The sequence below is a fragment of the Antedon bifida genome, chromosome 5, assembly GCF_963402885.1.
Source record: "Antedon bifida chromosome 5, ecAntBifi1.1, whole genome shotgun sequence".
In the NCBI taxonomy this organism is placed as follows: domain Eukaryota; kingdom Metazoa; phylum Echinodermata; class Crinoidea; order Comatulida; family Antedonidae; genus Antedon; species Antedon bifida.
Window position 1 is genome coordinate 18,683,713 of NC_136230.1, and position 21,670 is coordinate 18,705,382.

General features: G+C 33.6%; 1 protein-coding gene across 2 annotated transcripts in view; it reads right to left on the minus strand.

Moving 5' to 3' along the window:
* LOC144842612 (dynein axonemal heavy chain 2-like) overlaps positions 1 to 21,670 on the minus strand; it is a 182,439-nt gene that overhangs the window by 7,419 nt on the left and 153,350 nt on the right. For both annotated transcript variants that reach the window (XM_078699067.1, XM_078699066.1), the window contains exons 58-66: positions 21,262 to 21,406; positions 19,821 to 20,020; positions 18,870 to 18,996; positions 15,524 to 15,609; positions 13,437 to 13,537; positions 9,153 to 9,267; positions 8,892 to 8,982; positions 6,594 to 6,911; positions 6,090 to 6,281 (exon numbers count right to left, since the gene is read on the minus strand). In XM_078699067.1, coding sequence (XP_078555193.1) covers positions 6,090 to 6,281; positions 6,594 to 6,911; positions 8,892 to 8,982; positions 9,153 to 9,267; positions 13,437 to 13,537; positions 15,524 to 15,609; positions 18,870 to 18,996; positions 19,821 to 20,020; positions 21,262 to 21,406 — 1,375 coding nt within the window. The remainder of the gene's footprint in view (positions 1 to 6,089; positions 6,282 to 6,593; positions 6,912 to 8,891; positions 8,983 to 9,152; positions 9,268 to 13,436; positions 13,538 to 15,523; positions 15,610 to 18,869; positions 18,997 to 19,820; positions 20,021 to 21,261; positions 21,407 to 21,670) is intronic.

Here is a 21,670-nt window from a genome sequence, read left to right on the forward strand (position 1 = left end):
AAAATGTTTTCAATTTATCGAAAAATTATAGAGGGTGCTATATATTATAGGCAAATACGATTCAATAATTGTTTTTCCCATACCCGGTAATACTCTGTATATGCAGTTCATTTGTTTATACCCGGTAATACCGGGTATACGCAGTGAATGAAAGGGTTAAGGTATCTTTGTTCAATAAACAATCAAATTTACATTGCAGTTAAAAAAAACTTAAATAACAAACTAGACATGTAGTTATCCGCACGACAAATGCCACGTGCACGATATACGTTGGAATATTGCACACAGAAAAGATTATGACATTATGACCTGAACTGAAGAATATGGTATGTTGTTAGTGCTGAATTCTGTCAATTTTGTGTCATATAGTATATACAGTGTAAACAGTATAATCTGTATACATATTACATACAGTGTAGAATAGGTGAAATTACGGGACCCGCCATTTATTCCAATTTTTAACATGGCGACGGTATTAAAATGAAACACTAAGATAGCAATTTCGGAAGGAAATTATCCCAGCAACAACATATTAACGTGTAGAAGAAATTTGAATACGTAAAATATAGATGCGCGCTCTTTTAAATGTGACGAACTATGATGCAAAAGATGAAAATACGACATATTTTATTTAACTGGCCATATGATGACGTCACAACATCCGATTGGCAAAATGTTCACATGAATTCGTATCTACAACCCAATCCAGAAAACGTTTTAATCATGATTATCACGTTTTATTATGACGAGCTATAACAGATTGAAATTTACTGTAAAGATGAAAATAAGTGACCCACGTTATTTACATTTTTAGACATGATGACGTTAACAAAATTTAAATATTTTTAAATAATGCGAAAGATAGTTCATTGACCTAAAAAATATCAAAATCGGGGTGAAAATAGAAAACGGATAAGTGGAGATGCGCTCTATTAAATGTGATAAGCTATGACGAAAGATACAAAAATCCTAAATTTTATATTCGCGTGGCCATACGATGACGTCACAATGTCCGGTTAGCCATATTAATGCATGATCCGATATCTACAACTTATCAACTTCCAGAATATGTAATAAAAATAATTTTAACCGTTTAGTTTAGAAACTACGACTGTTTAAAAAAAGGCATAATTTTGCGCATTTTAAAATTTTTAATGCGCGTACGCGCGTAACTTTGTGTAAAACATGCAATTTTTTTTCAAAAGAAAGTTAGCGCATGATATAAATTAAACTTTTGCTAAGTTTCAATTTAAAATGTTATTTGGTTTTTGACCTATTTTAAATACGCGAAATTCATAAAATCGCGCGTAAGTCATGTTGCGCAATTGTAAACATCCCGAAAAGGTTCGCTGCACAACTTCATCTGAATGACGATATGTTGAGAAAGTTACGAAATGTTATGTTTGCAAGCAAATACGACTTTTTTTATTCAACTGGCCATATGATGACGTCACAACATCTGATTGGCAAAATATTCACATGAATTCGTATCTACAATCTAATAGCTTCCAGAAAACGTTTTAATCATGATTATCACTTTTTATTCTGACGAGCTATAACAGATTAAAATTTACTGTAAAGATGAAAATAAGTGACCCACGTTATTTACATTTTTAGACATGATGACGTCATGTCACATGCGAAAGATAGTTGATTGATGTAGACAATATTAAAATCTCGGGGGAAATGGAATACGTATAAGCGAGATGCGCTCTGTTGAATGTGATGAGCAATAACGAAAGAGACAAAAATCCTATATTTTACATCCGTGTGGCCATACGATGACGTCATAACATCCGAGAGGTAAAAATTCTGCATGAATTCATATCTACAATTTATCTTCTTACATAATAAGTTAAAAAAATTGGGGATCATTTTTGATCCTGAAGAGCTATAATAGATTCAAAATTGGCATTATTTTGACAATATTTTATAACTTTTTCAACTAAAATGCGCGCAAATGGTCTAAATCAACGTGTTCGTATGACGTCATTTTAATTTGAAATTATGTCAATCTTTTTTAAAATGACTAGGAAAGGCTGTAAAATCATAATTCAAGAGAAAAACACATGATTTTCATGCTCCGTGCGCACTTTACGCGTAAAATTTTTCGCGCGTGTGGGAATTTTTGACATGCTCAAAATGTCATGATCAGAAAGTAGATTAGAAATTAATTTTGCGCATTTTTAAATTTTTAATGCGCGTGCACGCGTAACTTCTTGTGAAACATGCCATTTTTAAACCATAGAAAGTTTGCCCTTGATTTGACTTAAATTTTCACTAAGTGTCACTACTAAATGACTTTTGGTTTTTAATCTATGATCAATCATTGAAATTCATAAAATTGCGCGTAAGTCACGTTGCGCAACTCTGATGTCATTCAAAAATAGGGGGTGCACAAGTTCACGTAATTGTCAATATGTTGACAAAGTTACGATATGTTCTGTTTACACATTTTTGAGAAACGCGACGCACAAAAATGACAGAAGGAAAGAAGTATAATACAGAAAAAAAAAAAAAGATGATGAAACAGGACGATTACAAGGAGTTATCCGCTACTAAGCGGATAACTAACTAGACATGAAACTCGTCACTTTGTCCGGTTAGCCATATTAATGCATGATTCGATATCTACAACTCACCAACTTTAAGAATATGTAATAAAAATAACTTTCACCGTTTAGTTTAGAAACTATGACTGTTTAAAAAAAGGCATAATTTTGACAAATTTTTGAACTTTTTCATCAAAAACGCGCACAAATTGTTCAATTCGACGTGCTCGTATGATGTTATTTTAAGTTGAAATTGTTTAAAAGTTGGTAAAATTACTAAAAAAAGGCTAGAAAAACATAAATCACTAGAAAAAAATATGTTTTTAATTCTACATGCGCACCGCGCATGTAAAAATTTGCGGGCGCGTGGGAATTTTTGACATGCTTAAAATTACTTGGAATGTTGCACACAGAAAAAGATTATGGCATTATGACCTGAACTGAAGAATATGATATGTTGTTAGTGCTAAATTCTGTCTATTTTGTGTCATATAGTATATACATTTTAAAGTACACAGTATAATCTGTATACACGTAATTTAAATTTTTAGGCATGATGATGTCATAAAAATTAAATATTTTTAACTCATGTATAAGATAGTTGATTGACCTAGACAATATTAAAATCTCGGAGAAAAAGGAATACAGATAAGCGTGATGCGCTCCATTTAATGTGATGAGCAATAAACGAAAGAGACAAAAATCATATATTTTACATTCGTGTGGCCATACGATGACGTCACAATGTCCGGTTAGCCATATTGATTAATGATCCGATATACAACTCATCACCTTATAGAATATGTAAGTAAAAAAAGTTTACCTCGTAGTTTAGAATCTATGATTGTTTAAAAAAAGGCATAATTTTGACGAATTTTTGAATTTTTTCATTAAAAACACGCACAAATTATACAATTCGACGTGCTCGTATGACGTAATTTTAAGTCTAAATTGTTTTAAAATTTGATAAATTTACTATAAAAGGGTGGAAAAACATAATTCACATAAAAAATGATGATCAGCGTAGAAAGTTGATTATAAATTAATTTTGCGCATTTCAAATATTAAATGTACGTGCGCGCGTAACTTCGTTAGTGCACAAAAAGTTAGCGCAAGATATAAATTAAACTTTTGCTAAGTTTCAACTTAAATTGTTATATGGTTTTCAATCTATGTTAAATACGGGAAATTCATAAAATCATGCGTAAGTCACGTTACGCATTTCTGACGTCATTCACAATAGTAGGTGCACAACTTCACATGAATGCCCATATGTTGACAAAGTTATGAAATGTTATGTTTACACATTTTTGATATAAGCGAGACACAAAAATAGAGGAGAAATGCGCGTGCGCGCGTAACGTCTTATAAAACATGGTATTTTAATCCACAAAAAGTTTGCCCTCGATATGACTTAAATTTTCAGAAAGTGTCAAAACAAAATTATGCTTGGTTTTTAGCCTATGATCAATCATAAAAAATCATAAAATCGCACGTAAGTCACTTTGCGCAACTCTGACGTCATTCAAAAATAGGAGGTACACAACTTCATGTAAATGCCCATATGTTGACAAAGTTATGAAATGTTATGTTTACAAGTTTTTGAGATACGCGACCCACAAAAATGACAGAAAGAAAGAAAAGAAACTAATAATACAGAAAAAAAAAAGATGATGAAACAGGACAGTTACAAGGAGTTATCCGCCATGAGCGGATAACTAAAAAAAAAAATGTTGATTTCGTACAATCACAAGGAGTTATCCTGCAACTAACTAGACATGAAACTCGTCACTTTGACGAGTTAGTTATCCGCACGACAACCGCCACGTGCACGTCATACGTTGGAATATTGCACACAGAAAAAGATTATGGCATTATGACCTGAACTGAAGAATATGATATGTTGTTATTGCTGAATTCTATTAATTTGATTCATAGTATACACAGTATAATCTGTATCCATATCACATACAGTGTAGAATAGGTGAAATTACGGAACCCGCTATTTATTGCAATTTTTGACATGTTGACGGTTTTAAAATGAAACGCAAAGGTAGCAATTTTGGAAGTAAATTATCTCAGCAACAACATATTAACGTGTAGAAGAAATTTAAATATGTGAAATATTAATGCGCCCTCTTTTAAATGTAATGAATTATGACGCAAAAGATGAAAATACGATTTTTTTTATTTAACTGGCCATATGATGACGTTACAACATCCGATTGGCAAAATTTTCACATGATTTTGTATCTACAATCCAATAGCTTCCAGAAAATGTTTTAATCGGGATTATCACATTTTATTCTTACGAGCTTTAACAGATTAAAATTTACTGTAAAGATGAAATTAATGACCCACGTAATTTAAATTTAAAAGGCATAATGACGTCATAAAAATTAAAATATTTTAACTCATGCGAAAGATAGTTGATTTACCTAGACAATATCAAAATCAGGGTGAAAATGGAAAACGGATAAGTGGAGATGCGCTCTATTAAATGTGATGACCTATTACGAAAGATACAAAAATCCTAAATTTTATATTCGCGTGGTCATACGATGACGTCACAATGTCCGGTTAGCCATATTAATACATGATCCAATATCTACAACATATCAACTTCCAGAATATGTCATCCACAAAAAGTTGACCGTGCAGTTTAGAAATTACGACTGTTTAAAAAAAGTATAATTTTGACGAATTTTTGAACTTTTTCATCAAAAACGCGCGCAAATTGTCCAAATTCGACGTGCTCGTATGACGTAATTTTAAGTTGAAATTGTATAAAAGTTGGTAAAATTACTAGAAAAGGCTAGAAAAACATAAATCACGCAAAAAAAATATGTCTTTACCTCTACATGCGCACCGCGCGCGTAAAATTTTGTTTAAAATCACTAGGAAAGGCTGGACAATCACAATTCAAGAGAAAAAAACATGATTTTCATGCTTCGTGTGCACCCTACGCGCAAAATTATTTGCGTGTGTGGGAATTTTTGACATGCGCAAAATGTCATAAAACGTGTAAAAAATTGATTAGAAATTAATTTTGCACATTTTGAAATTTTAAATGCGCGTGCGTGCGTAACTTTGTGTAAAACACGCAATTTTTTTTCAACAGAAAGTTAGTGCATGATATAAATTAAACTTTTGCAAAGTTTCAATTTAAAATGTTATTTGGTTTTTGACCTATGTTATGCCAAATTCATAAAATCGCGCGTAAGTCACGTTGCGCAATTGTAAACTACCTGAAAAGGTTCGCTGCACAACTTCATATGAATGACGATATGTTGAGAAAGTTACGAAATGTTATGCTAGCAAGTTTTACAGATACGCATGACACAAAAATTACAGAAAGAAAGAAGAATAATACAGAACAAAAAAAAGATGATGAAACAGGACAGTTACAAGGAGTTATCCGCCATGAGCGGATAACTAAAAAAAAGATGTTGATTTCGTACAATCACAAGGAGTTATCCTGCAACTTCGTTGCGGATAACCAATTATTTTCCTTGCTTATGTATACACCAAACATACCTCAAAATCAGAGTCATTAAATCCATACATGATATTCCAACCAAGCATTAAAAATTTGCGTCTTTCAAGGAGGACACTATGAAAAAAGCACAAAGCGAACAGCAATTTCTTGTATTTTTCTGGTTTGCGACATCGATTAAATTGCTGCTCTGTAACTAAATGGTAAAGACGTTTCATATTTGCCTTCAGACCCTGTTTATAAAAATAATAAAAACAAATTTAAACTTAATAATAAGTCTTTGTCTATGTAGAGCATCTTGTGTATATGTTTGTCTTATATGTTCTAGTGCAGTATATGGAGAGCCATCTCGATAGTGCTTTGCACTCATGGCAATCCTCAGGGTGCTGCACCGCTGTGTTGTCATGTATGTGTGCCTGAAAATTAAATAAAATAAAATAAAATAAATGTTTTTAACCATTTAATGAAAAGTTGAAAATCCAGTGTGATTGGATTGAGAGAAAAATCACATCATCATTTTAATGTTATGAAAATTAAAATTTGACCTTTGGTGGTTCTGTTGTCATCTTGATGCCAGCTTGCAGGATAGAAATTGGAAATTCAGGATGTGGACTACTACTCAACCATAGCCTGAAGTCCTGGTGAGGTTCCTCAACTTGTAGCTGCTCAACCAGTTTAGCCAACTGTGGCATCCAGCTTAGAGACAGATGACAGTTAGCCAAGAAAACCCAGTTACCCTCCCTCACACCTTCTTTAATCATACGGGTTGCAATTGGTGCCTGACCCTGTCCAAGAGATAAGGCATGAAATCTGTGGGCCATCTTGCTCTGCTCTGCCAACTGTAACAACATGCTTGTAGGATCCTAAGACAAAGGCAGAACATTATTTACTTAATTGTGAATGAACACAAGGTGTTTCATAAAGCTGTCCAGTGTCATGTTATATTTGTGAAATAATATAGTATTTAAGATATAAAGTTGAACAAGCCCAAAAAAGTGTCCTTGTTAGGTTTTTTTAAAAAAAAGAATTTTGCACAAAATCCATGACAATCATGGTAAGAACTTACTACCATACCCATATTTAATGTTGAGATTCTTCCTATTTCAAAATTATTGCCAAATACAAAAATGTGTTTAGAAAACAATGGTTTATAGAGTATTAAAAATTGTATACTCTGTCTTGTCCCTTATTATTGCTATTAACTATATAAGAAATCATAGTCGATCATTCAGTTAGAGGTTGGTGCGTACACCATGTTCCCACACACTGTATAATTTGTTGAGTGTATAATAAAACCAGTGAACAGCTTTGAAATACTCATCAGCCCGTCATGTAGGCGCGCCTTTTACAACAATAGTCAGTCTGTCAAAGAATAGGCCTAGTCAATAATCATTTATTACCTATTTAATTATAATGGGTTGAAAGAATGATAATAATAATATTTCATAATAACAACCCCGAAACCTAGACTCAGCTGAGAAACACCAGGATGGATGGTGTCCAGCGGGGTATAGTTTAGTTACTTTAGTCAATTCACACATTCACATGTATATCTATTCCAAACCCAAAACATAGACTCAGAAATACCAGGATGGTGTTCGGCAGGGGATAGTTTATTACCTTAGTTAAACATTTTATTACGATTTTAAATTTACTCTTTCAATCAAGAACCATCGATATAGAATGTCATTAAAGAATAACTTATTTTATTTCATTTTGTTTATTATTGTTTAGCATTTTTACTGTATATATGTGCCCGGTAAACTGATTTAAATTAACCAACTTGCTCTGACCAGCCCATGGTTGCTCGCAAAGTACTCAATATTATGAAATTGGTCCCAAAAAAAAAATCCTGCGTATGGCCCTGATATGTGATTTTTTTAATCTAATTGTTGTATCCAATCCAAATAAGTATACAAATTATGATAACTAGAAGTACAGTATTGGAATAAGTTACCATTCAGTAAATTCAGATTATCCGAAACAACACATATAATACCTCAGCAGCAAGATACATCATATCATCAATTATTTCCACACTCAGCTACATCCCATAAGTCAATGATGATGTATTTCATAATCTATGAACGTGCCATCAAAGACCTTGGCCTTTGATGCATTTCCAACATATTTTCTTTTACATCTTTTATAAATGGTTCCAGTATTTATAACCATTATTATCTTTGTCAACAGGTACTGTACAAATGGGTACCTGGTAAGGTCAAGACATACTTTGAGCTGATTCCTAGCTGCATTATGAGTATGTTTCCATATATGTTTAATCTACATGAGACTACTGATCGTGAGATTGAGGGTTCGAATCCAATGCTTGTTGTAATGTTATCAAATCTATGAAATGAAATTATGGATGTTTTATATTTGTTTATGTGTTTTTAATTATACTATTTTCCTTATATATTTATTGATAATGTCACCAGCTAACCTAATGACCTCAATTTTCAATTTCAGGACAACCTATGACTTTTCTATTTCATTTATCAAGATTATTCTTCAATGTATCACTTTTACCTACAAAAAAAAGGCCAAAAGGGAGTTTTTCTGAATGCTGTTTAAAGTATTCAAGCTTAGTGACACTGACAGCGATATTCACTCATGAATGTATGGATCACAAAATTAATATAGCCCTTACTAACTATAAAGGTGATGCAATTTCATACACATCTTAAAACTATTCAAAATAGGGTACGCTCACTTTGCTCAGAGACAATTCTTGAATGAAGCCCAAGCATGACTGGAAATTGTCAATGTGAATCAATTCATGTTTACCATCAGAATGGAGTACAGCACCTTAAAATTAGTATTTTATATTTAAAGCCTCTTACCACTCCAGTTGACAGCACAAATATCAGTGGTGTTTTTGTTGTAGAATCATCAACAACAGATTTCATGTCCAACACAGGCGGCTCGACAAACCTGAAACATATTCATATCTCATCATTAGTTAATAAGATTCAGGTACAAAAACAGGCAGTTGGTGTGAATGCAGTTTTCTGTCAAGGAAGTTTATGTGTACCTTTAATCTTTAGCAATTGAATAGTGAATAAAGAATAATATGGTAAAAGATTAATAAGAGTGATACTTACTTGGATCCTAGGTTATTTATAATGAATGAGGTTGAACAGAAAGAAACACGGTCAGGCCGAAGTGATCTAACAATTAGCATTCTTTGTAGCTCATTACAGGCATTATCCCATTCACCTAAATAGACACAATATATATAGGCTTATATATATATATATATATATACATATTGTGCCAGATCTGCGGTACATTTCATTTCGAAACCTGAGCTGCACTGACGAGATCTAACAAGATCGAAACAGTACTGTCTGCAGTCTTCAGAGCCAAGCACCTGAAGATTGAGTTCATACTCATGAAACAGCCTGTAGTGCAATAAAATGTTCAGTTGGTAATTTACTAGCGTCTTTCATTTATTTATACATATATATATATATATATATATATATAAATCCAAAGGCAAATAACTGAAAAATTACAATGCTGTGGGTATCAGTGGCTGGATCTCAATGGAGATACAAAAAAAAAAGCGAAAAGCTAAATCAAAACGATAAAGTAAAACAGCCAGAAAAGTTAGCAGAGCTTTCGGGCAACACTAGCCCTTCATCAGTGCAAGTGAAGGAATTTGGATAACTTCATAATATAAGAACTGGCAAGTGCTGCCTGGGTGGACAGGAATAAAAGAAATACAACAAAAGGAGACAGGGTGAAGTCTGAATAAGAGTAGAAAACAAAGAAGGTAGCTTGGTAGAGATATAAACAATTTTGAAATGAAACTAAAAAACAGCTTAAATGGTGGTTAATATTGAAACTTAAATTTTGGTAGTCAATGGAATAATTTTACCGATCTGGGAGTATGTTCCTTATGTTAAGTCCAAAAGGTTTTGTGATTTTAAGTTGTAATTCCCAGTGGTTTTCTTTGTCTTTGCGAGTTTTGTCGCTCCATTTGACATTATGGTCTATTGCAATAACTCTGAAATTTGCAATCGAATGACCAGCTGAATTAAAATGTTCGGCTACAGGTTCATCAAGCTCTAATGTTTTGATAGCTGATCTGTGTTGTGTCATTCTCATACGGAGAGTGTTTTTTGTTTCTCCGACGTACTGTTTGCCACAAATATTACAGTATATGAGATAAATGACGGTTTGGTTAGACAATTGATTGATTGTCTTATCTGAAAAATGCGGCCAGTTTGGTTACTATTATATATATATATATATATAAACAAATCAGGCAAAGAACATTAATTCTAAACCACCCGCTGAAATTTAATTAATTAATTTGAAACGATAAAGATGAGGAAATCTGTGAGAATGAGAAAAAGTCGCCCCAACCGAGACTCGAACTCGGACCGCCTGCTTGATATGCAGATGTCCTAACCATTAGACCACTGGGGCTTTCATGGTATTGTTCGAACTCGATTGGATAGCGACTCTTTAACATTCTCGGCGTGGTACGGCGGAACAGCACTAGTCCTCAGTTGTACGCACGCGCACCAGAGATCAAATTGATACGCCCTCATCTTACAGTATTTTTATTCACGAGGCGGGATCTCCGAAGAGATACTTTTATATATATAAACAAATCAGGCAAAGAACATTAATTCTAAACCGCCCGGTGATATACTGAAATGTAATTAATTAATTTGAAACGATAAAGATGAGGAAATCTGTGAGAATGAAAAAAAGTCACTCCAACCGAGACTCGAACTCGGACCGCCTGCTTGATATGCAGATGTCCTAACCATTAGACCACTGGGGCTTTCATGGTATTGTTCGAACTCGATTGGATAGCGACTCTTTAACATTCTCGGCGTGGTACGGCGGAACAGCACTAGTCCTCAGTTGTACGCACGCGCACCAGAGATCAAATTGATACGCCCTCATCTTACAGTATTTTTATTCACGAGGCGGGATCTCCGAAGAGATACTTTTATATATATAAACAAATCAGGCAAAGAACATTAATTCTAAACCGCCCGGTGATATACTGAAATTTAATTAATTAATTTGAAACGATAAAGATGAGGAAATCTGTGAGAATGAGAAAAAGTTGCCCCAACCAAGACTCGAACTCGGACCGCCTGCTTGATATGCAGATGTCCTAACCATTAGACCACTGGGGCTTTCATGGTATTGTTCGAACTCAATTGGATAGCGACTCTTTAACATTCTCGGCGTGGTACGGCGGAACAGCACTAGTCCTCAGTTGTACGCACGCGCACCAGAGATCAAATTGATACGCCCTCATCTTACAGTATTTTTATTCACGAGGCGGGATCTCCCAAGAGATACTTTTATATATATAAACAAATATATATATATATATATATATATATATATATTATATACTTATAGTATACAAGTAATGAATGTTTATGAGTGTGATGGTATAAATAATTTCAAGAGGTGAAAGATGAAAATATCACCTTTCATCTTTCACAGAATGAAATTATTTGTACATACAGGTAGCACGAATATAAAAACATTCAATATTTGTTTTATATATCATCTAAGTAGATTCTTTTCATTTCATTCAGATTGAATGAAAGTTTGGCCTTCAGCCTCCAAGCGGAGATCGCCATTGTTGTTGTTAAGGGGTCGCGTAATTCTCGCGAGCGTAAAAATGGGGCAATTATTTTTTATCAGTTTGATTTATCGTTTTTTTATCTGTCTTAAAGCCACTAGACCTACATTTTTTCAACCTAATTTAAGGTCACACACATTTTATGTAAAAATAAATACTATATGTATTATTACTATATTTCGTCTTTCAACGGTAAAAAATTGTAAAAAATAAGTTGATTCTAATAATTTAAGCGGCCCACTATAAATTGATTAATATTTTCATATTGTGATGTGATGCACCCACTTTCGTTCGATCGTGAAATGGTAAACAAATAAAAGAACTGCAACTTTTCAGCGAAAATACCAGGTCTTTTGTCCCAATAGATTCTGCCAAAAAAAGAAAAGACAATTAATTCAGCAACGAGACAACACAGGGCTAGGCGTATGTTACTACTCTTTACCAGCTAGGCCTACAAAACTGAGCCTAGCTAAGCTAGGCCTAAGACCGTACACGAGAGGACATTCGACACAAGCTACTTAGGTAGTGCACTGTTTCTCTCTTTTTATCATAATTAACCATAAACACGTAAAAAATTGTAGGTCTAGTGTCTTTAAACAATTTCCATAATCAAATGCAGATCAGACAGAAGATGAAACACTTTGGATCATCGCTGTATAAAAATATTGTTGATATGTCGTTGTTTGCATCAAAGTGGGCTAGCAATCAATTTTAGAAAATCAATGTACTGTAGTACCACAGCACGTTGGCATCTAGCTACACCATCAAGTTCGTAACACACTCGGTAGCCAAATCCACACAGTTACTGTTTAAACATATGGTACATTAGAATGTTGCTTTAAACGCAACATAAAAATATTATACGATCACCTACCGACAAGGGTCTCAATGTTAATTATCTTCACACATGCCACCGGTGAATGTCAGTGAACTGGGCCAACTTCTAGCAAATGTTTTAAAGTAAATTTGTACAATGGGGATACCGCCAGACAAGTATCAACATGTTTTGATCAAGACAATTAGATTGTCTTGTTTTGATCATCTATTCAAGGAGGGTTATTATTACCAGCATTCGTTCACAATAAGAAACATTGTTTCTTTTGATAGCTAGTAACAATGGTGAACACGACGATCCACCTTTTGACCAGGGAGAGCATGGGATTGCGATTTAAAATAAATAATACTTTGTATGATCACGATAAAGCTAATATGTTGCCTAAATCGTCTAAATGCCATGTTATGACAATCAATTTTTTGCACAATGCCAGTGATTTTCAGCCATTCACCCTTAACGATACAATTCTTGAATGTGTTGGCAACCTCAAATTGTTAGGGGTTACTATTCAGGATAATATGAAATGGGACATGCATGTCACAGACATAGTTTCTAAGGCATCTCGAAAGATGTTTGATTTATTTATGATGAGGAGGTGGTCTGGATGACCTGATCAAGGTGTTCTGTTGTTATATTAGACCAATTTTCGAGTATGCATGCTCTGTGTGGCATGGCGCAATTACTAAAAAATTAGCATATAAAATTGAAGCTGTTCAAAAAAGAGCTCTAAGAACTATCCTGGGAAAAAATTATATATCTTACGATTTAGCTTTAGAGAAGACGCAACTCCTTTCGCTTGCGGGAAGGAGGGAAAGTCTGGTTTGGTGTGAGAACGGAGCAGTAATTAATAGCTGTACTGTACATAGCTTAGCAAATTTGTAGAACTTCAGTTAAACTTCATGTACCATAAGACATTTCATATTTTACCTGGCAATGGTGCAGACTCTGGTTCAGCACTTGTGTACCATATGTGCCAATCCCGAGGATACTGTTCAAATGACTGCACCAATCCATGGAAGTTAGCAAGTCTACCAAATTAAAGACAAATCAAAATCGATCACTACATGTTTAAAGTGTCTGAAACAAAGGTATTATAACATGCCTACAATACTTGTAATCATGTAGAACTCAGTGGCGTAACGGCTATGAGCGCTCACTGGCTAAACCCAGGGGTCCCAGAACTTACAAGGCCCATGGGCAGTGCCCAGAGGAAAAACAGGCATTCAAATATGTCAAAAAAGCCTAATAACGCCCGGCCTCCAGCGTTAGAAGGCCACTTAGGTTTCCTAAACCAGGGGCCTCAGGCCTCAACAATACTAGTTGAAAGGTATTGCAGAACTTGGCAATGAACAAAAATAAACACTACAGCAGTGGATTTTGAAATAGAAAGAGATGGGGATCAGGAAGGGGCCTTCGAAATTGTGAAATGAAATGTTGAAATTAACCTAATATCCTATCTTTAGCATTGCCGAAATATAGGGGCTGGGCCATTTGATGTGGATGTAGTTGAACTGCTATTCTCTGCTTCTGATGACAAATGATGAAAACAGTGAATAGTGAATAGTAGTTTATTGCCTAAAAATATTGAATGTTGAAGCCTTTAACATATACAATATCCAACCAATCTTATTAACCATTTCATTATATCATATCCTATCATTTTTTCGCCATATATCTGTTAAGGTACCGCTTCTCATAATCGACCACCTCTTGTAATTGATCACTGCTCATAAGGGACCGATTCTCATAATCGACCACCTCTCGTAAGTGACAACCTATCTTAACAACCACACCTCCCTTATGAGAGGTGGTCGATTAAAAGAAGCGGTCCCTTAACAGAGATGTTGATCGTTCAATAGAGGTGGTCCTTAAGAGGTGGTCGCTAATGAGGGTGGTTGCTTACGAAGTATGGTCGTTTTAGGGAGGTGGTCGCTTACGAGAGGTAGATAGACTGATAGCTTAGTAAAAAGATGCATTTTCACATGATTTAGAAATAGGTTTGTAAAATATATATTTTCTACATTAGCTGGCGATAGTAACTACATTAGCTGTGAGGCAATTTTCATTACTACATCAGCTGTTGACTGTTCTACATTAGCTGGTGTTTCTTTCCTACATAAGCTGTTGGTGTTTCTACATTAGCTGGCGTTTTCTACATTAGCGGTTGTAACAAGGCTCTCCAAAAAGAAATACGTACAAAGAATTAAATATTTAAAAAGAATTAAAATTGCATGAAAAGTACATTAAAATTGAATGAAAAATATGAGACATGTTTATAATTATTAATTTTAATAATTAGTTATCTGCACTCAGCGGATAACTCTTATTACTGTATTGGATAATCTTTTTTTTCTTTCTATATTATTCTTCTTTCTTTCCACCCTATTTTTGTGCGTCATGTTTCTCAAAATTTCGTAACTTAATTTTATCAACATTTACATGAAGTTGTGCACCTCTTATTTTTTAAATCTGTGATAGATTTCATTCATTTTTATGAATCTTAATTGCAGAATAATGACACACGTGCACGTTAAACTTTGAAAACCGTGTGCTTAAAAAAAATCAGAAATACATGTAATAAATGTGATTACATTTGACTAATTGATAGTTTGGATAACTAGCATTATTTAGTATACTACTTAGTATATTACTTGTGACGTATTATTCAAATGTTAAACTTTGACTTAATGCCAATGGATTGAATGATGAATGTGCTCTTTTCTACACTTTTCACAATTTCTTGGCCCCTCCCTGTAGAATGTATTTTGTAGAGAGCACAAGAGCAATGCCTGTATTTTCATAGTTTACACATGTCACCTATAACAATTGGTATAATAATGAGTCTTTATTAGAATAAAGACAACTATATATCAGTGGAACTCATTTCAAGAAGAACAAAACTAATCTGCACCATTGTTACTGTATTGGTTTTCCAAAACACACACAAAAATTGTTATGCCATAAAATTGTTTTAGTATGAATTAATATTCAGTTGAAAAACATGCAAGACTTACTTGTCAAGTTCAGTTATATTATCCCATGATGAGTCTGCAAGCCATGAACCACAAGGATTATCAATCTGACCCTCACTATCAAGTACCTATAATACAAGATAATGCAATTCTATAATTATGCTATAAATTCTAGTAATTACTTCAGCAAGTCACAGATACAGAACATTATTGTCAAAATGATAAACATTATGAAATTTGATTTCATGTAGCATAAAACTCCAGTAAAATGCAAACATATAATATTATACAGATATTGCCTGCTTAGAGGTTAAATATAAGATTTGACATCCCGAGGTAATGATATTTTGTTTGAGGAAATATATTCCCTCAAATATTCCCTCGTGGCCGAATAAATAATAATTCGTCTTCTTCGACCCGAATCACCGGATGTTCAGCGCGCCGCGTGTTCCAGGTTACTACCGTGAGTAAACCAATCACAAACAGTCTTTCATCACATCTATAGAGGACAAATAACAAATGAGGGCACTATGTATGCATAGTTTCAAGCAAGTTGCGTGGCGCAGCGGGTAAAACGTATCGTGAGAATGTGGACTAATCTTCGCAAGTTCAAGTCTCAGTAGAAGACTTTTGTTTATCACCAATCGCGAGTGTGCCATACGAAAATTACACAGTCAATATCATCGTACTCGAGAATTTACTTGATTTTATATGTTTAATGACAGGGACACGATAATAATGTGAAAATTAATATCAATATACGATTTACAAATCCTCGCAACAGTAGTCATTTGATTCAGTTTCAACCAATCACGTTCACGTATTTACATAGGCTATGTAATATAATAAATTCACACACACACTGGATACAACATGAGGCAGGCCTACCTATAGGTAGGGTTTGATACCAGGCTATGAGTAGAGACTACAAATAATTCCTTTTCACATCTGCAAAATGTAACAACTTTGTAACCAGGTTTGCATAATGTGATGACAATTTTCTGGAAAATCTCCCGAGATTTTGCATGTGAAATCTCAGGAGAAAAACACACCGACGAGAGGCCTGTTTTTTTCTTCCTGAGTTTGTACTGTGCATGTGTGTTGCCCTGGAATTTAACTGACCAATCACAGTACACTAATAACTAAATAGCGCCCCCACCCCAACTATGCAATGACAATACTTTCTCACAAGATTTCTCAGGGTTCGCATATGCATATATGAAAGTGTGTAATAAATCGGGAGATCAAACCCGGTTACAACTTGTAACAATTTACGCAGATGTGAAAAGTGTACAAGTCTATGCCTAGAGATGCAAACCACATTTTAGGGTACATTGTTTTTTATTTATATCATAATTAACCATAAAATGTACATTTTAGGTGATTTTGTTTTTAAAACAAATGATGTGTATTGATTGGGCAATAAATATGCTGTGTTTTTAAAAAAACAAACATGTTAAATTATGCAATCATTTGCTAAACTATGACTGTTATGGAAATTAATAGAATGTCATCCATTTAAGTTAAAGTCTACCTGTTCCACAGAAAACTTGATATTATTGCAATAAATTAATCTTCATGCTACATAGTAAACTTAGAGAACATTTGATGACAACCAATCAACAATCATGAAATTTCTTTTACATTGAACCTATTATTTTAATGCATGTAACTTTGTTTCTGTATAATACATTTTGTGTATAATTGTTTCATAATTCTATTATTTTAAATTAACCCTCTAGATATAGGCTAAAAAAACAAAACAAAGAATGCATTGTGGATTTTATACACTCCCAATTGTGCACTAAATAGATTGTCAAATATCAGCCGTTTTTATAATAGTGCTGAATGCTCAAAGCCTCAAGAGCTTCACATTATTATACCAGTCATTTTTAATCAAGCACGTATGGAAACATACTTCACATAATGTTGTAGCTAGTACTGTATTGTAATCAGTGAAGTTTGACCGTACCAGGTAGGCCTACCCATTTGTACACCTTGGCGGAGAGAGGCAAATGTCTTTCCTAATGAGCATGTGCAAGTTTTTTTTAGAAAAAATGTGCTACCCGATAATCCATATAGAATAATGTACAGTACTATATCAATTTGATTGTGCTACTTAATGTGCTACCCATTTGAAATAATGTGCTATCCATTTGAATGAATGTGCTACCCGATAATCCGTATAGAATAATGTACAGTATACTATGTATTTGATTGTGCTACCCAATGTGCTATCCATTTGAAATAATGTGCTATCCATTTGAATGAATGTGCTACACAATAATCCTTATAGAATAATGTACAGTACTATATCAATTTGATTGTGCTACTTAATGTGCTATCCATTTGAAATAATGTGCTATCCATTTGATGTGCTACCCGATAATCCGTATAGAATAATGTACAGTACAATTATATCCATTTGATTGTGCTATCTATTTTGCTATCCATTTGAAATAATATGCTGTTTATTTGTTCGGGCTCTTTGTTTTAAATATTTCATGCTATCCATTTTAAATGTGCTAAAAAAGATACATATTTGATATTATATCCATTCAAATAATAAACAATCGATTTAATACAAAGTCTTTTGTTTATATCGTAGCTATATTCAATCATGCCATATTCAGGGGATCTGTTTTCTCAGAGCAGGGTCTGTTCCGTATGTATGCTATTTTTAATAATGTACAAAAAATGAAAGGAATACCAACATAAATATTAATTCTGTACGGAGAAAGCTCGAGCGGAAGTTGAGTGTTACTTTTCGCGAAACATTTGTTACAATGACATTTATTTCATTCATAACTTTTTAATATTTAATATATGTAAGTCATTTTCCAGGCTCGGACCTGGAAGAAGGTCCTTAAAAAAACTGAATTGCTATGTTAGACCACATTTGCATAACTTTTCAAAACTCATCAAACCCTCTGCTAGTAATTAATATAGGAAGGTATCGCCAAATTATTCAGAAAAAAAAAAGAAGAATAAAACATGGCAAGATGTAATTAATCAAACGACGGCCAAAGAATACAGACAATTTTAATTTAGGTTTTGATTCATACGGTGGTGGATTAAGCCTAGTTTGAAACTATAGTGACCATTTATTTTTACTGTAGATAGAAAAAGTTGTTTCCATCTCCATGTTAATACCAAGGCACTTTTCAATAAAAAATTATTTGTCACAGCTCCAGTTACAAGTGTCAATCATTTGGCCAGTGAACAGCCCACTGGTAGGATAGTCCTTGAAACCGTCCGTAAAACACATTAATCATAAAAATCAGTCATGCCGCTAATAGTTGAAAACATCACTTTTTGAGGTTTTCAAACGGTAACCAGGGCTTGTTCGCCTAATGAGGCCTAGATAAAAAATGTATGTGTAACTTACAATGCCTCCTCTTAGAAAGAAGTTGTACTCTTCCATATTTAGCTTGCCAGATGCCTCTAAAATCTTGGCACACATTTGGAATGAAAATAAGAGTTTGTGTTTTTCAAACAGACCTCTGCATGTAAATCTATTAAAGACAATAAAAACAAATATATAATTCAATACTAATGAACAATTACAAAAGTACTAATAATTTGCTTTACAGTATATGGAGCTGGGGTCCCATTAGGCATTTGAAATCAGCACTGCTGGCAGCCCCTGCATCTAGGATCTGCCTCAGACGTATTGGCTTATGCCTCTCCTCTGGTTAAGGTGGGCACTGAACGAGAGAAGCCCTTGGTCAATGTTGGGACCAGCCAAAGTTGCTTTAAACAGTCCCAGGCTTAATCATCATTCAGATGAATGTAAGACTAATTGACATTGTCGTTTACGACAGAAGTCGGCCATATAAAAATAAAAAAATAATTAAAAAAAAAAAAATACTGACAAAAATTAATTTTTTTGTATGTTTGTCAACTAAATTCTATATTCTAGTTGGTTTTTTTTCTATCTATTGTTTTTTTTAAAGAGAGGAAATCATTTGTTTTTGTTTTGTTTTATATATTTTGGCAAATTAGCCAAGGATAACCATAAGCAAATTCATTCACTATCCTTCACAAGACAACATATACACAAGATTCTCTACAAAATTGTAGTGGAGTTGTAAATTGTCATTAGAAAAAATCCTGACATATGACAGGATCAACAGCAAAATAAATCCAAAGTAAATGGACAATGTTTAAACTCTCCAAATCACTCCTATTTAATAAAACATACCTCAAATGTATTCAGTCAATTAATCAAATGTGTTAGAACAAAGAAGTGAGATTCCAAATTACAATGACAATTGTAATAAAAAACAATAATAAATAGAAAATAATGCAAAGTTTGCTCTTGTTTTTTATACACTACCTATAGACAGAATAAGTATGATATTCATTCAGGTTTGTAATTCTTTGCTCCAATTGTGGACTGCGTTGGCTTTTATCAATTGAAATGTTAAAGAGATCAATGTAAGCATCTAATGAAAACTGGTACATTGGGTCAATTCGTCCCATATCATTCAGGACAAAAAAAAGAATTGATGCTCGTTGTGCGCAAGATCTGTATCCCTGCAAATAACAAACAGAATAAAAAAGTGAGTATTTGATTGAATTTATTTTATTTATTTTCCATTTTGCATTGATGTTCATAGACTATTCTAAGCAAATTTTAGTACATCCTTTGATCTTGTTGAGCAAGTGTGGCTGAATGGTATTAAATGCAGAGGAAAAGTTAAAGTAAATGATCTTGCTGTTACCTTATTGTGAAATTTCTAAGTAGGAATAAAACAGATCTATTTTATATATAACTGCATCCTCAGTACTACATGTTCCTCTAATAATAGGCAAACTGTAGAGGATCCAGATAATGTACAGCAAATGGGATTCTTAATGATAACTTTTTCAGATGTTAAAGCAATGGGCAACAATAATACTGTAATAATTGTTATTTTTTTTATATAAAATGCACCCGTTTTGTTCCTATAATATAGTTACCGGTATTGTAGTAAACATTCTATTCTAAGTCAAGACCCATCAGCCTTTTCAAAATAAAATGGCAGAATAATTATTTGTTTGTGATTGGGTGACTTCTGATAAGATGTAAGGCAGTATGGCAATGTCAAGGATGCATGAAATAACCCTAACCCCCAGTTTAGTTCACAGTCTAAAGCAGTTCATGACATAAGCTCTGCAGCTGAGGAAGCCCACACAATTAGGAGGGTCATCCTTTACTAAAGCCTTTGATAGAATTGTAAAAATTCCCTATCAAATGTTACCATGTTAAAAGCTGGTATCAAACAAGTTAGATTCCATTGCCTTTCAAATCATGATTAATGATGCTTAATTAACATTTGTCACCTATACTATATACTTTTGGTTGGAGTCACATTACAAAACAACTTGAAATGGGATAAAGCAAAATTGGCAATACCATCATCAAAATATAAATGAACAAATGTTTAGTTGTTTGTAATAAATTAAATAATTGAAATAAAAGAAATAATGTATGGTAGGCCCAACCTACTAAATATGCTGAGCACATAATAGCCTCATTTATGTTTTTTTCATGTACCTAAAGCCTGTTTTCCAGTCGACGTTGAGTTGCGACGAGTTGCATTGAAAGAAAAATTAGTACTTGCGTTTAATTTTTATTTTATCAATTGTTATATCATTTTGATTTAGTAACTACTTAGTTGCTTAGGGCCAGGGAGCTGGTTAATTGGTGTTGCCTAGATGTTTGCCTATTCTGATGTAATTGTGCTTAATACAGTTCAGTCTGTCAATCATTGCAGTTTTATAATGTTACCTACCTCCCTAGCAGCATCAATTTTCGCTTCTGTTTGTTCAGACACTTGTAGTTGTTCAGATACTTCTTCAGACGTTTTCTTTGAAGACTGTAAAGTGTTTACAAGCTGTTCATCATCTAGTAATGACCCTGTAGCTTCATTCAATAGCCTGTGCCAATCAAGGACAAAGATCAACCATTTTAAGGAAATTATATTATTTTTACACTCAAAATCAATCAAATATAATAGTCAACATCTTCTTTAGCGATGTATTGTATAATTCAAATTTCCAAATGACTTGGCAAAAACAGACTAACAAGACATGAGCTAAATATGTATCAGTAATATATTCAAGAGCAGCTGATCAAATTTCAACATTTTAGTAAAATATATTGACTGCTTCTAGAAACCACTACTGTACTCTAATAGAATA